Below are 13,755 nucleotides of genomic sequence, written 5' to 3' on the forward strand. Positions count from 1 at the left end.
TAAATTTGACCATCAAAATAATAAATTCATATTACATTGAATTTAAAAAGTAAACCAAAAACGTATGAGAATTAAGGATAAAATATATCCCTACATGGATTATTATTTTTAATAAAAATTAATTTACAATTATTTTGTTCACTCTCATTAAAGGAAAAGGATATATATGTGAGTCATTTGTGTAACGATAACGTAAGATATATGAGACCTTTTTCCTTTTTAAAATTACACTTTAAAATAGTTATTGAAACACACATGAACATAATTGGGGAGTTCTGGAAAATTGAAACTCACAATAATATGAACAAATTGGAAATCACAACAAGTTTGGAATATTATAATTTGAGCCAGTACTAGAAAATTACTAAGTATTTTATTATTGTATTTTCTACTTAAAAAATCTCAGTAACTATTTTAGAGGTATTTTGATTGAAGTGGCGAGTGGCGACAAAAGAAAAATAGTATTCTCTCTATTCTATAATTAATAATTAATATGACCTATTTTTATTTTTAGTCAGCTGTTAAAAAAAACATATTTTTATATATAAATATAATTTAATTTTAAAATATAAAATAATTTATAGCCACGCAAACATGTAGGACTTAGTTTAAATCAGAAATTTCAAAAATCTTTCTTTATTTCATAAATTTCGTGTCATATCAAACTATATCACATAAACTGAGACAGAGAAGAGTAATATCCTCCTGTGAAAAAAATATGAAGTTTTCCACTATTTCAAATAACAATCTGCTTCGCTCACCATTCTTTTTTTTTTTTCCAAATAATCTAGCTCGATAGATTATAGATGGAAAAACCAAATCATGATTTATATCATAAATTTTCATAAGAAAAAATCTTTGTTTCTGATAGTAAACCAACATTTCACATAATTAATATTTAAGTGAGTTAAATAATTAAAAAAATTTAAAAAGGTTCACGTACATGTCCATTTATTTTCTAATTCAAGACTAGAAGGGTCTATCTAGTTAGCAAGTATAAATACCACTATCAAGCAATGGAAAAGAACTAAAAAGAAAACTAAATATCATGAGTACTACCACAATGACAAAGTTGTGTAATTCCCACCCCACCACCCCCCAAATGATGTTGGAGTGTGAGAAAGAATTAGAAGTCCTAAAAGAGACTTTTAAGTCTGGGAAAACCAAAGAAGAATCATGGAGAAGGTCACAATTAAAAAATTTGTTAAAACTTCTTGAAGAGAAAGAAGATGATATATTCAAAGCTCTCAAACAAGACTTGGGAAAACACAGAGTTGAGGCTTATAGAGATGAGGTAATTCATCATCGCTAAATAGCTCTTGACTAATTGAATTTTCATATCGTTCATCGCTGAATTGCCTCTAGCTAATTGAATTTTCATATAATCTGTTGTTTTTGTCGCTAAATTGGATATAAATTTTTTAATTATTTAGCTACAAAATTTGTTGGTGACTAATTTCTTATTATGTTGTGGTGATATGGGATGGTATGTAGTAACCTTCTTTTTTGAAGTTTAACCTTACTTTTTTTTCTAGTAATCATAATCATATTTTAGGAATAATTTCAAGTTCACCTTCATATAATTCTATAATTCTAATCTTCTTGGTTTGTAATATTACGTTCATGTCCTCTATTTTAATTTCTTTATAACAAGTGTTAATTTTATTATTGACTTATTTTGTAAAGTAATTAATAACATTTTAAGATATTCCAAAATTGTCCTTTTAGTGTCTTAATTAACTTTTACCATAAACCATCACCCTCAATGTCTATTCATTCAATTCACATATAACATATCAATATGAAGAGAGTTTCAACAAACATTAATATTGTAACTCGATGAAGATAACCATAAAACTTATCATTTTAATATATTGAATATTAATTAAGATCAAGTATATAATGAGTTTTTTTTATTATTATTAAAACTATATGAATATTCTGGTATGATCAAGTACTATTTGAATTTTGATAAGTTTATATCTTATAATTTATTTAATCTATCTCAAAGTGAGGAAATCAACTCATTCTAAATCTATACAATTAGAATAAATATCATTTACATCTAAATAAACAATAAACAATAAATACATATATACATGAAACTCCATTATTTGAGTAAAAATATTTTTATGTTGCTAGAAATATTTGCCTCATATTTTTTTATTTTTAAATTATGACACTAATTTGCCACATATAATATACAATGATTTATTTATTTTCTCAATAAATAATACATGTATGAAACTCCATTATTTTGTGATAATATTATAAACAAGTACATTATAAAAATTTACGAGGAGATGGGTAAAAAAAAATTTCGGCAATATTTATTGCCATTATATAGAGGGTATTTATTGCGCTGTTCTTTTTTCTTTTATTTGATGATGGTTGTTATAGTAATAGTAAAATAAATTTCATGAGCATATATTAAATGATATAAGAAAAAGTTGAAATGGACCCCCTTCCTCATATATTATGGACTCAAGTTCTCCAAGTGTAGTTAGCCTTTGCAATTTGGCCCTATTCTAAACATGATTTCATTAATGTTGAAATATTTAGGTAGGGGTGAATTAAGATTTTAGTACAGAATTCAGAATTTAAAGTTTATCTATTATTATAATATTAATATATTAATATTATATTACTAATTGATTTCACAATCAAATATTCATAAATATTTTAATAAATTTCTTAAGTAATATATACATAGACAAGATTCAGATATAAGTTATTGAGTTAACGAAAATTCAAAAGTAAGCTTCTAGCCCCAAGAGGGTGAAGTGTCAACCTAGCTAATTGAATGCCCTCAACTTTAGCAAGTACCTTGTGATGAGTATATTAGGTTGGAAAGTACACTCTACTTATTTTCTTTTTTGATTTTCCATTTGTTGTTTAAAACTTGTATGAAATCTAAAATTCAAATTCATATCGGAAAATTTTATATTGGGAGGAGCTAAAATATTTTCTAACAAAGATAATTTCGTACACAATATCCATAATGACTCAAATCGAGACCTCTTATTAAGAATAATCCTTATTGGCACACTTCGCTTATTCATTTGTGTAAATAGTATGTAATATGTCGGCACGATTTATTTTAAAGGATTAAAAAAAAAAAATTAGTTATGAAATTTATTACTCTCTCTATTGTAATTTATGTGATTAATTTCTTTTTTAGTCAGTCCCAAAAAGAACGACACATTTCTATATTAAGTAACAATTTAACTATAAAATGTTTATTTTACCCTTAATAAAATGATTTACAGTCACACAAATTTCTATCATTCATTTTGGACCACAAGTTTTAAAAGTCTTCTTTTCTTTCTTAAACTTCATGCCGCGTCAAACTACCTCACTAATTTTAGCTAATTCGTTGCTATGTAAATTTTCATATAATTCGTTATTAAATAGAATTGTCATTGAGATTTTTACTGTTTAACTACAAAATTTTATTTGATTTTCTTATAAGTGTAACATGATTATCATTGTGAGTAAATACAGCAATTCCATCAAAACTAAGAATTGTCTCTGTTGTGATTTATAGGTTGGAACAGCAGTAAAATCTGTCCATTATGCACTGGATGGTTTAAAACAATGGATGTCTGCCAAAAAGGTAATGAATTTTTTTTATTTTTTTCATAATTAAATTCTGAAAAATACATTTTACCATAAAATATTGAAATTCAATTTTAAAATTCTCAAGAATTTAGATTCAAAAAATACATATTTATATTTATATTCATAATCAAACACAATTGCAATTTTCAAATATTATTTTTCACTCTGAGAATAAAATTATTTTTTTATATTTTTTACGATAAAATATGATCAAACGCTCACGACAACTACTCTTGTTATACTTTGTATGTAGTCCAAATTAAAAGTAGTGTTGTTATTAATTGACAGGCCAAATTACCACTTGCTGCATTTCCTTCTTCAGCAGAGCTGCTTCCTGAGCCTCTTGGTCTAGTCCTCATCATTTCCTCTTGGAATTTTCCTTTTAGTAAGTTTTGATTAATATTTTACGATATATTTTTTAATCATATTAATATGTAAAAAATTATAATTTATAGTATTTTTTGTATAATTTTTGAATATTTAATTTTTTTTTAAAATATCGAATTAATGTAATCTAATTTAACTTTAAAAATTAATCAAATAAATTTTTAAAAAGCACAACATGACAACTAAAATGGACGGAGTCGGTATATTTTATATTTTGATTTGAAATTTTCTGACTTTGTTAGAAAATTACAAATTTTATGATCGTTATCACAGTCAAACTTGGCGGAATTCATGATCAAAGCAAAATAAAAAATAAAAAAGTTAGTGTTTAATGTTCCCTCTTTAATTAATAATTATGGTGTGACATCAATAAATAATGCAGTACTCCATACCTTCACTAGTTCTTTAATATTAGAGTATAAAAATAAAATTAAAAGAGGACTTTTTGAAATTTGTAATAATTTTTAGATATTTGTGTGGTTGAAAATAATTTTATTAAGGATAAAATAAGTATATTAAATTTAAATTATTTTTAATTATAGTAAGGTGATTTCTTTTGGAACGGACTAAAAAAAAGAATGACACCTAAAATGGGACGAAGAGAATAGTAAATTAATACTTCAAAAATACTTGTTCATTATTGACTTTGCATACATCTTTAAAAATTATAAATAGAAAGGTAATTTTACTAGATCACTCTTTGAATATAATAAATAGAATGTTTTGAAAATGTAATAGAGAAATAATTATAATTAATGAGAAAAGTAATTAAAAACTAAATGTAAAATTATTTATTAATTTTGTAAAATGGATAAATATTATTAAATATTTTAAAATAATATAGTGAACAACTATTAACTTATTTTCTTCGTTCAATAATAAACTATTATTGGACGGAGAGTAATATGAGGAAGAAACTTACACGCACTTGTCGTTGCATCCAACAATTAATATTGTTTTTATTGCCTTCTTCAATACCTAAATTGTTTTTATTAATGTCACACCAAAAGTCATCCTACCCAAAATATCAACTCATCATTAATGTTGTACCATCATTCTTTTTTTACTATTTTGTTTTTTAATAAAAAATAGGATAAAAAAAGGAAATAGAGTGAAGATTATAAGGTGCTAAATAAAACACACACGAAAAAGAATAGAATTTTAGGAAATTAATCAATTGAAATATTAAGATTTTCCTAATATTATAGGCCATGCTTTGTAATTTGCACCATACTAATAATTCATTAATTGGTATGATAAAATATTTCATCTGTTTATTTTTATTTGTTACTGTTTGACTTGACACACTCGTTAAGAAAGAAATTATTGATATAAGTATTTTATTAAACTATCCTATTAAATGATATTTAGTATTAGGTCTTAAAAAATGATTTGAGTATAAGTATTTAATATTGAGGGTAAAACATGAAAACAATTATTTTTTTTATATGTAAAAAATGACAAGTAAAAATGAATGGATGGAGTAATTTTCTGCTAAGATAAGATGAAGTAAAAGTATTACTTTAAATACCATTAAATATTTGTATCGGAATGATAGATACTTTATTTTTAATCAGAAGCTCATTCGGGTTTGAATCATTGAATATGTAGTCTCTTTTGGTAGGAAGAGTTTCGTAAAGTGATTTTTCAATGTAAATTTATAGGCATAACGCATAAATATGTTTTTTAACTTGACTTTAGTTGATATATAAGCCTTTTAACTTTTGGTATGTAGAAGTAGACACTTAAATTTGAAAAAAATTGAACAAGTAGACACATGCGTCATATGTGGTGTTCTATGTGGCAATTCACATCCTTGATGTCTTACGTTAATATGCATGTAGAACGCGTGTGTCTACTTGTTTAATTTTATACAAGTTTGAGTGCCTACTTGTGCACACCAAAAGTTAAAGGGCATAGATGTCAACTGAAACCAAGTTAAATGACGCATTTATGTATTATGCCAAATTTATATTAGTCGAGCCTCAAAACATTAATCAGTTGCCCAATGAGAGATCAGAAAAACAAAAAGTTAAAAGTCATTGTCCCATATCTTTTTATGGTATAGAGCAAGATCCACCTCCACAATATCGGACTTCTAAATTAAAAACTGCCCACACACCAGATCCCCGACCAACACTGTGCATGAGATGTGGGGTGTTAAAGAATGAAAAAGTCCTACATTGATTATTAATGAAATGAGTAATCTCATTATAAGACTTGATCCTCCACCCTTTAAATTAGCTTTTGAAGTCGAATTAGGTCTGGATCCTTTATCTACCATTCAATCTATTGATAAAATTTCTTTTCGACTGGCCTAGTACGCACTCGGGCCAATCTACTACACGCTAATAATAATCCTTTGGATTTCATCTCCTACAAAAATAGCAAGTGGTTGGCCGTTCGATCGAGTCCATCCCTTGAAGTCGTACCCTAGAAATACAAGCTAAGGAATCATATATTTTTCCATTGAACATAGGTTTATCATTGGAACCACTAATTGGAGCAATAGCAGCTGGAAATGTGGTGGTGTTGAAACCTTCAGATCAGGCTCCAGCATCTTCATCAGTGTTGGCCAAAATAATTCCCAATTATTTGGATAACAAAGCTATTAAAGTCATTGAAGGTGATTATACAGTTGGTGACAAATTGTTGCAACAAAAATGGGACAAGATTTTCTTTACAGGTTTGAATATAAATTTCCCCAATTTATTTTCCTTTTTATATGTCTTCTCTCTCTTGCACAAGATCCACTTGTAGACACACACTATATATGCAATGTTGATTTTACCTAACTATTTGTCCGAGATCTTCCTTCAGATTTTGCTTGGAAATAATTATGTATCTTACAGTTATTTACTTAGTAGGTTGTTTAGATATTTATTTTATGAATCTAATCATAACTTTTTTTAGATGATCTCATCTGTGTCTGTTGTTACTCTCTCCATTCCATATTAAGTTAATTTTTGAGGCATTTTTCATTTTTCAAATTAACTTAATTGTTCACTTTTCAAGACTATTTTAGAGTGTTCTTCCAATTTTACCCTTCATTAGTTAGTATTGGAATTAGTGATTAATTAATATTTAGTTAATTTAATCATAAATTTGACAATAATTAATAAGGGTAAAAATAGAAAACTAGGTTCAATTTATGTCTTAATCTACTTTTCTTAAAGGATGTGAAACACTCAAAAATTAACTTAATATGGAATGGAGAGAGTATCTCATAATCTGGTATATATAAATTTATTTGATACAAATAATATAATTATACATACATGGGTTTTCTAATAATTATTATACCAAGTCTATTCGCCTTGATAATGCTGACGAATTATCATCTCAAATATTCAATGATGATTGCATATCACTGGTGATAAAAATTGTACATTTTGTAGAAATAATTATTGCTTAGCAATATCAGGTGCTCTTGATTTTCAGATTGATTGTTGAGACTGAATTTGGGTGTATCTCATTTTTTATCATTTATGATATACAACATAAATATTGATACAATTTCGATGATTGAATATAATAATTGATATCAATTTCATTTTAATTATTGTGATATGCATAGTGATATACAATATATACTAGCATACTATATCTCATATAAATGAATGATATCAATTTTAATACATTTATATTCTCAAATTTTTTACAGGGAGTCCAAAAGTGGCTCAAACTGTTATGGGTGCTGCAGCCAAGCATTTGACTCCGGTGACCCTTGAATTAGGGGGAAAATGCCCTGTTATCATTGATTCACTCTCAAGTTCTTGGGATAAAAAAGTAAACTCAACTTTCTTTTCTCTCTATTTTCAAGTTTGTTTAATTTTTTTTTTAAAAATAGTGCACGTATGCATAAATCTTCTTTTCTTTTTCTATCTTTTGATTATAATGCATTATGTACGTGCCAATATGTGATCTAGATGAATAGTAGTTAAATAGTTAAATATAGGAGCGCCTTCGCTAGCTTGAATGGAAAGGAAGGTCGAATAAATTAAAGCATGTTAGCGCGTCGATTGTAGGAAGGAAAAACTAAACACCATACATAATTTCTACTAAAAGAAAATAAAAACTTTGATTATTTTTCGATGATTTTTTTTTTATAAAAATAGTTCTAAATTTTAGATATGTGAATAAGTGTGAGAGAAATTTGAAAAATAAAAGTACCATAATTTTAACTATTTAAAGCATCGTAAGACAATTCAAATATTAAACCAATATGTTATCTCCTTTGTTTCTAACTATTTAAACTCTTTAATGCAAACCATTTGCTTCAAACATTTTAACATCAAAGTTAAATATTAAACCAACATGTTAACTCCTTTGTTTCTAACTATTTAAACTCTTTAATGCAAACCATTTGCTTCAAACATTTTAACATCAAAGTTTTTTTCTTAATAATTTGATTTATCATGTACTAATTTTATCTAATATCTGTTTTTTTTTTCTTTCACTTCTCATAGATTGCAATTAAAAGAATTCTTTCCGGAAAGTTTGGGAGTTGTGCTGGCCAAGCATGTATTGGAATTGATTATATCCTTGTCGACAAGACGTTTGTCAACGAACTGGTACGTATTGGATTTGATGTGATTGCGTTATTCAAGGAAAGTTGATAAGTAATAATTTTGATAAATATATATTGGTTTGTCATCAAATACTAATAATTAATTCTCATTTCAATGTTGCACTAGGTAAAACTAATTAAACTTGGGATTCCAAAAATGTTTGGAGAAAATCCAAAAGAATCACATTCAATTTCAAGGATAGTTAACAGAAATCATTTCTTGAGATTAAAGAATCTCTTAGATGAGCCAATGGTAAAAAAATCAGTTATATATGGAGGATCATCTGATGAAGATAATCTGTGAGTAACTTTAATTTTCCCCACATTTTAATTTATATAGTTTTTACACTAAAGAATCAAGGGTTTATCGGAAATAACATCTCTATCTCTAAAGTAGTGACCATAAGATCTGCGTACACATTATCTTCTCTAAATTTCACTTTTATGAGTATATATTGGATATGTTGTTATTGTTATTGTTGTAGTTTTACATTAAAGTGTAGTTGATATGAGGAAAAAAAACACATTCTTTTCATAAAATGATCTTTGGGAAATGTGGTCCATATTTAATTATATTGGATATCTTATTGTTATAATGATGGTTAGTAAAAGTATTTTTTTTTTTTAAATATATGCTAACAAATACTATTTATAATCATAGAGCTATCAATTACATAGTGTTTTAAGTCAATTTTGGGTCATTTACATTATTTTTTAATTTTGTGTTTGATTTTTAATTATTGTCTCTCAAGACAAATAACTTTATCATACTATATAAGTTTATATTTTATGAGTCAAAGTAATAAAAAGAATATTTCTAGTAGAATATCTTTCACAATCTCTGAAAATAACGCATTATAATATTTCATGAATTCAATTTTTAAAAACAATACTTAAAGACCAGCTCTTTAAAAATTAAAGACCGACATATTTGATGAAAAATCATGCAATTAAATGGTCAATTTTATGTATTAGGATTGATAATAATATTTAAGTATTAATGAGATGAAGTAATATAATGCACTATCAATAAGTGAGGAAAACAATTTCTTCCTCTTGTTATAAGAAAATATATTCCTTGAAAAAAGTTTCTTCAATAACCAAAACTAAACCCCACAATAATTTATTTTAAAAAAAATATTGTCTTCATACCAAACAGCACATATATTTAATTTAAATTATTAGCTTGTGTTATTTTAAAAGTTGCCAACAACAGTGCATTTAATTTTGGAAAAATTATGGAAATCCACCTTTTAGTTTACTTATTACCATTATTCCCTTTAAGTTTTACAAATCTCCAAAATTCCTCATTTTCGCGCATCAAATTAGTGTATCAGCGCTTATATTATTGTATCTCGCGCATCAGATTAATGTATCAGCGCTTATATTAATTGTTATCTCGCACATCAGATTAATGTATCAGGGCTTATATTAGTGTATCTCGCGCATCAGATTAATGTATCAGCGCTTATATTATTGTATCTCGCACATCAGATTAATGTATCAGGGCTTATATTATTGTATCTCGCGCATCAGATTTAATGTATCAGCGCTTATATTAATTGTTATCTCGCACATCAGATTAATGTATCAGGGCTTATATTATTGTATCTCGCACATCAGATTAATGTATCAGGGCTTATATTATTGTATCTCGCACATCAGATTAATGTATCAGGGCTTATATTATTGTATCTCGCACATCAGATTAATGTATCAGGCTTATATTATTAGTATCTCGCGCATCAGATTAATGTATCAGCGCTTATATTAATTGTTATCTCGCACATCAGATTAATGTATCAGGCTTATATTATTAGTATCTCGCGCATCAGATTAATGTATCAGCGCTTATATTATTGTATCTCGCGCATCAGATTTAATGTATCAGCGCTTATATTAATTGTTATCTCGCACATCAGATTAATGTATCAGGGCTTATATTATTGTATCTCGCGCATCAGATTTAATGTATCAGCGCTTATATTATTGTATCTGTTTGAGGGATTTCTGTAATTATAAATTTTTAAGGAATAGATTGTAATTTTACCTTAAAAGTATGTGATTTCTATAATTTGCTCTTTAATTTTTTGAGTGATTATATGTGTAAATGCAGGTACATTGAGCCCACAGTATTACTGGATCCTCCCATGCAATCTACAATCATGACTGAAGAAATTTTTGGCCCATTGCTCCCTATCATAACAGTAAGACATATATTATAATATTATTTTTCGAACCCATAAAAAGGTTCAAGATTCAAGGTTCAGAATACTAAACGAGAAAATTAGAGAATATGTTCCATTGCATCCATAAATTTTCACAAATAATCCCTTTTCTAACTAAAATTATGAATTGTAAAATCCCGTCTTTTTATCTTTCCCTTGCCCATTACCTTTTTTACTCTTTTCTCTAACTACTTCAACTTCTGACAATTTCGATTATATTTTAAATATAATTTGATTTAAGCCTTATAATAACCTTCGATATATTGCCCCTCTATTACAAGTCCAATATATTTTTAGAAGTTTAGTTTGATTGGCAAAAAATATATTGACCTTGAATTATAATGTATAATGTTGGTATATCAACTCATTTAACATCAACTTATTAGTTGAACGATATTTTATTTGACGAGTGTGTATATTTTTTTTAAAAAAATGTAGAGGATTATGTATTATTGATTAAAAAATTAATAACTAACATGTATTCATCATTTTATTTTATTTTTGCCTAAAAAGGGGAATACTTGTTCTAATTATGGTTAATTTTTTTATTTATTTATTTGTCATTAGTTGGATAAAATTGAGGATAGTATTGAATTTATCAATGCAAGGCCTAAGCCACTTACTATATATGCCTTTACCAAGAATGAAGAGTTCAAAAGAAAGATTACAAAAGGAACATCTTCAGGAAGTTTGGTGTTCAATGATACAATCATTCAAGTAAGTTTCTTTCCCTTTAATTCACTTTTATTTTTTCACATTTATGAAATAATGTTAGTTTGCTACAAAGAGAGATTTTAGGTCATTTAGTGTATTGGTTACATTGATATTTAAGTATTTATTTGATGAATATATTTTAATTATTAGGATCTTGAACAATTTTTACCATGACTTTGTTCTTAACTATCAAACACCATTACTAACCATATTTGTTGTCAATAATCACCACCATTGTCTCTAGCCATCACCACCAACCATTTCGCCATTGCAATCAGTCAATCACCAACTGTCAATCATTACTGTTAGTCGCTATTTAATTTATCACCTTCATTATTATAATAATATTCACTGTCATCACCATTCTCACCGTCTCTGTTATCACCATCAACCACTCTATCATTGTGGTCAATTCCAATTACTAATCACCTCTGCCTTCATAATTAGCACTACCGTCAACTATCATCAACACCATCGTCAATCACTACACATTCTTCAGCCACGACCAATACTACTATCAACACCATCATCAATCACCACACATTCTTCAACCGCTGCCAACTACTAAAATTGATCAACTCCACCATCACCGTCACCACCACTACTACACCACCTCTATCGCGACGTCACTACTACACCAAACACCTCCACCATCATAACTATGATCACCACAATTGTTACTAGCCACTAGCACCAACCATCACCACAACAAATCATCTCCACCATTACTAACGAACACAGATAGTTTTTATAATCAAATAGTGATTTTATATATGAAATTTATATATTTCTAATATTTAACTTTAATCATATATTTATTACATGTAAAAATAAATAAATTACACATATTTTAATGTTGAAAAACGGTCATAATCATGTAGTATTGAAATCTAAAGACAACATCTTAAAGATTCAAATATGCATTCAGAGTCAAACATTAATTTTCTATTTTTATCACAAAAATCCTAAACTTTGAAGTTTATCACACAAAAGTGAAAAATATCTTTCCATTTTTGTCACATATATAAAAGGTCATCCAACTTTAACCAAATTAGCTAAAAAGTAAATTATTTGAATTTTTATACTTTGAATCAAATATATAACATGACACTCCAAAATAAGTTAGTTACATTTAGAATAATTCTAGAACCCCCTCTCAATAATATTTCTCTTCATAACACCAATCTTCATTGTGATTTAATGATCAAACTAATCATCATAATGACTTTGCTACACATACAAATGCAGTATGCAGCTGATACACTTCCATTTGGAGGAGTAGGACAAAGTGGCTTTGGAAGATACCATGGAAAATTTTCATTTGATACATTTAGCCATGAGAAAGCAATTGCAAGAAGGAGCTTTCTTACAGACATTTGGTTTAGATATCCTCCTTGGAGTGATCATACACTTCAACTCTTTAAATCTGCTTTTATATATGATTATCTTAGTATAGTTCTTATTACACTAGGACTAAAAAAGGCTTGATATACATATATATGTTTGCCCCATTTTATAGTTGCAATTATTTGTACTTGTAATTTAATTATTAGTTTGGTATGTAATTTACAATTGAAGTGTGGATGTCCATTTCCATTCAAAACTCACAGAGGAATAAATGTTTTTATTGTGATTTTCCATTACTGTTACAACTCTTCTTTGTCATAATCCCTAAATAGGTAATAGTTATGTTCATGATACCTTTTAATATTACTTAATGTAATCCTATAAATAAAAGATTTTGTAATGTAGTCTTATAAATAAAGATTTTACAAGTCTTTGCTAGATACACACTTAGATGAAAAATAATAATACTCTCCTTTCTACTTGTTTTATCTACTTTTCTTGTTTTGTATTACTTTTTTTTTTCATTTTATAATATTACGTTATCAGCACAATCTCTTTAACTTATTTTTATAAATTATGGATTGTAACTTTATAAATTGTTATAAATTTAAAAATGTTTTAGTAAACATTTGGGAGTGATAGGTCCTCTCGCATCTACTATTACTTAAAAATTGTGAGAGTTCAGGTAGCCAACAACAGAGGTACTAAGATTTGCATGTCCTCAAGTTTTTAAAATTTTTTTTATAAGTTTTTAGTTTTAAAAAAAACAATAGAACTTTATGTGATATTTTAGAATTTTGAATTAACCTACATAAAACTTATTATATATCAATAAAAATTTTGAGAATAAAAACCAAGATATTGTATTATAACAAATGGAACATTTTA

General features: G+C 27.0%; 1 protein-coding gene across 1 annotated transcript; it reads left to right on the forward strand.

The window, feature by feature from the left end:
- Positions 1-1,011: 1,011 nt before the first annotated feature.
- On the forward strand, positions 1,012-13,152 carry LOC102587253 (aldehyde dehydrogenase family 3 member F1-like). Its single transcript, XM_006345212.2, has 10 exons — positions 1,012-1,294; positions 3,548-3,616; positions 3,910-4,006; positions 6,488-6,694; positions 7,673-7,797; positions 8,478-8,582; positions 8,706-8,878; positions 10,695-10,785; positions 11,374-11,523; positions 12,769-13,152. Exons 1-10 carry the CDS (start codon positions 1,049-1,051, stop codon positions 13,006-13,008), a joined length of 1,503 nt encoding a protein of 500 aa, XP_006345274.2. The 5' UTR covers positions 1,012-1,048; the 3' UTR covers positions 13,009-13,152.
- The last annotated feature ends 603 nt before the right edge of the window (positions 13,153-13,755 follow it).

The sequence above is a fragment of the Solanum tuberosum genome, unplaced genomic scaffold (genome assembly GCF_000226075.1).
Source record: "Solanum tuberosum cultivar DM 1-3 516 R44 unplaced genomic scaffold, SolTub_3.0 scf00063, whole genome shotgun sequence".
In the NCBI taxonomy this organism is placed as follows: Eukaryota; Viridiplantae; Streptophyta; class Magnoliopsida; order Solanales; family Solanaceae; genus Solanum; species Solanum tuberosum.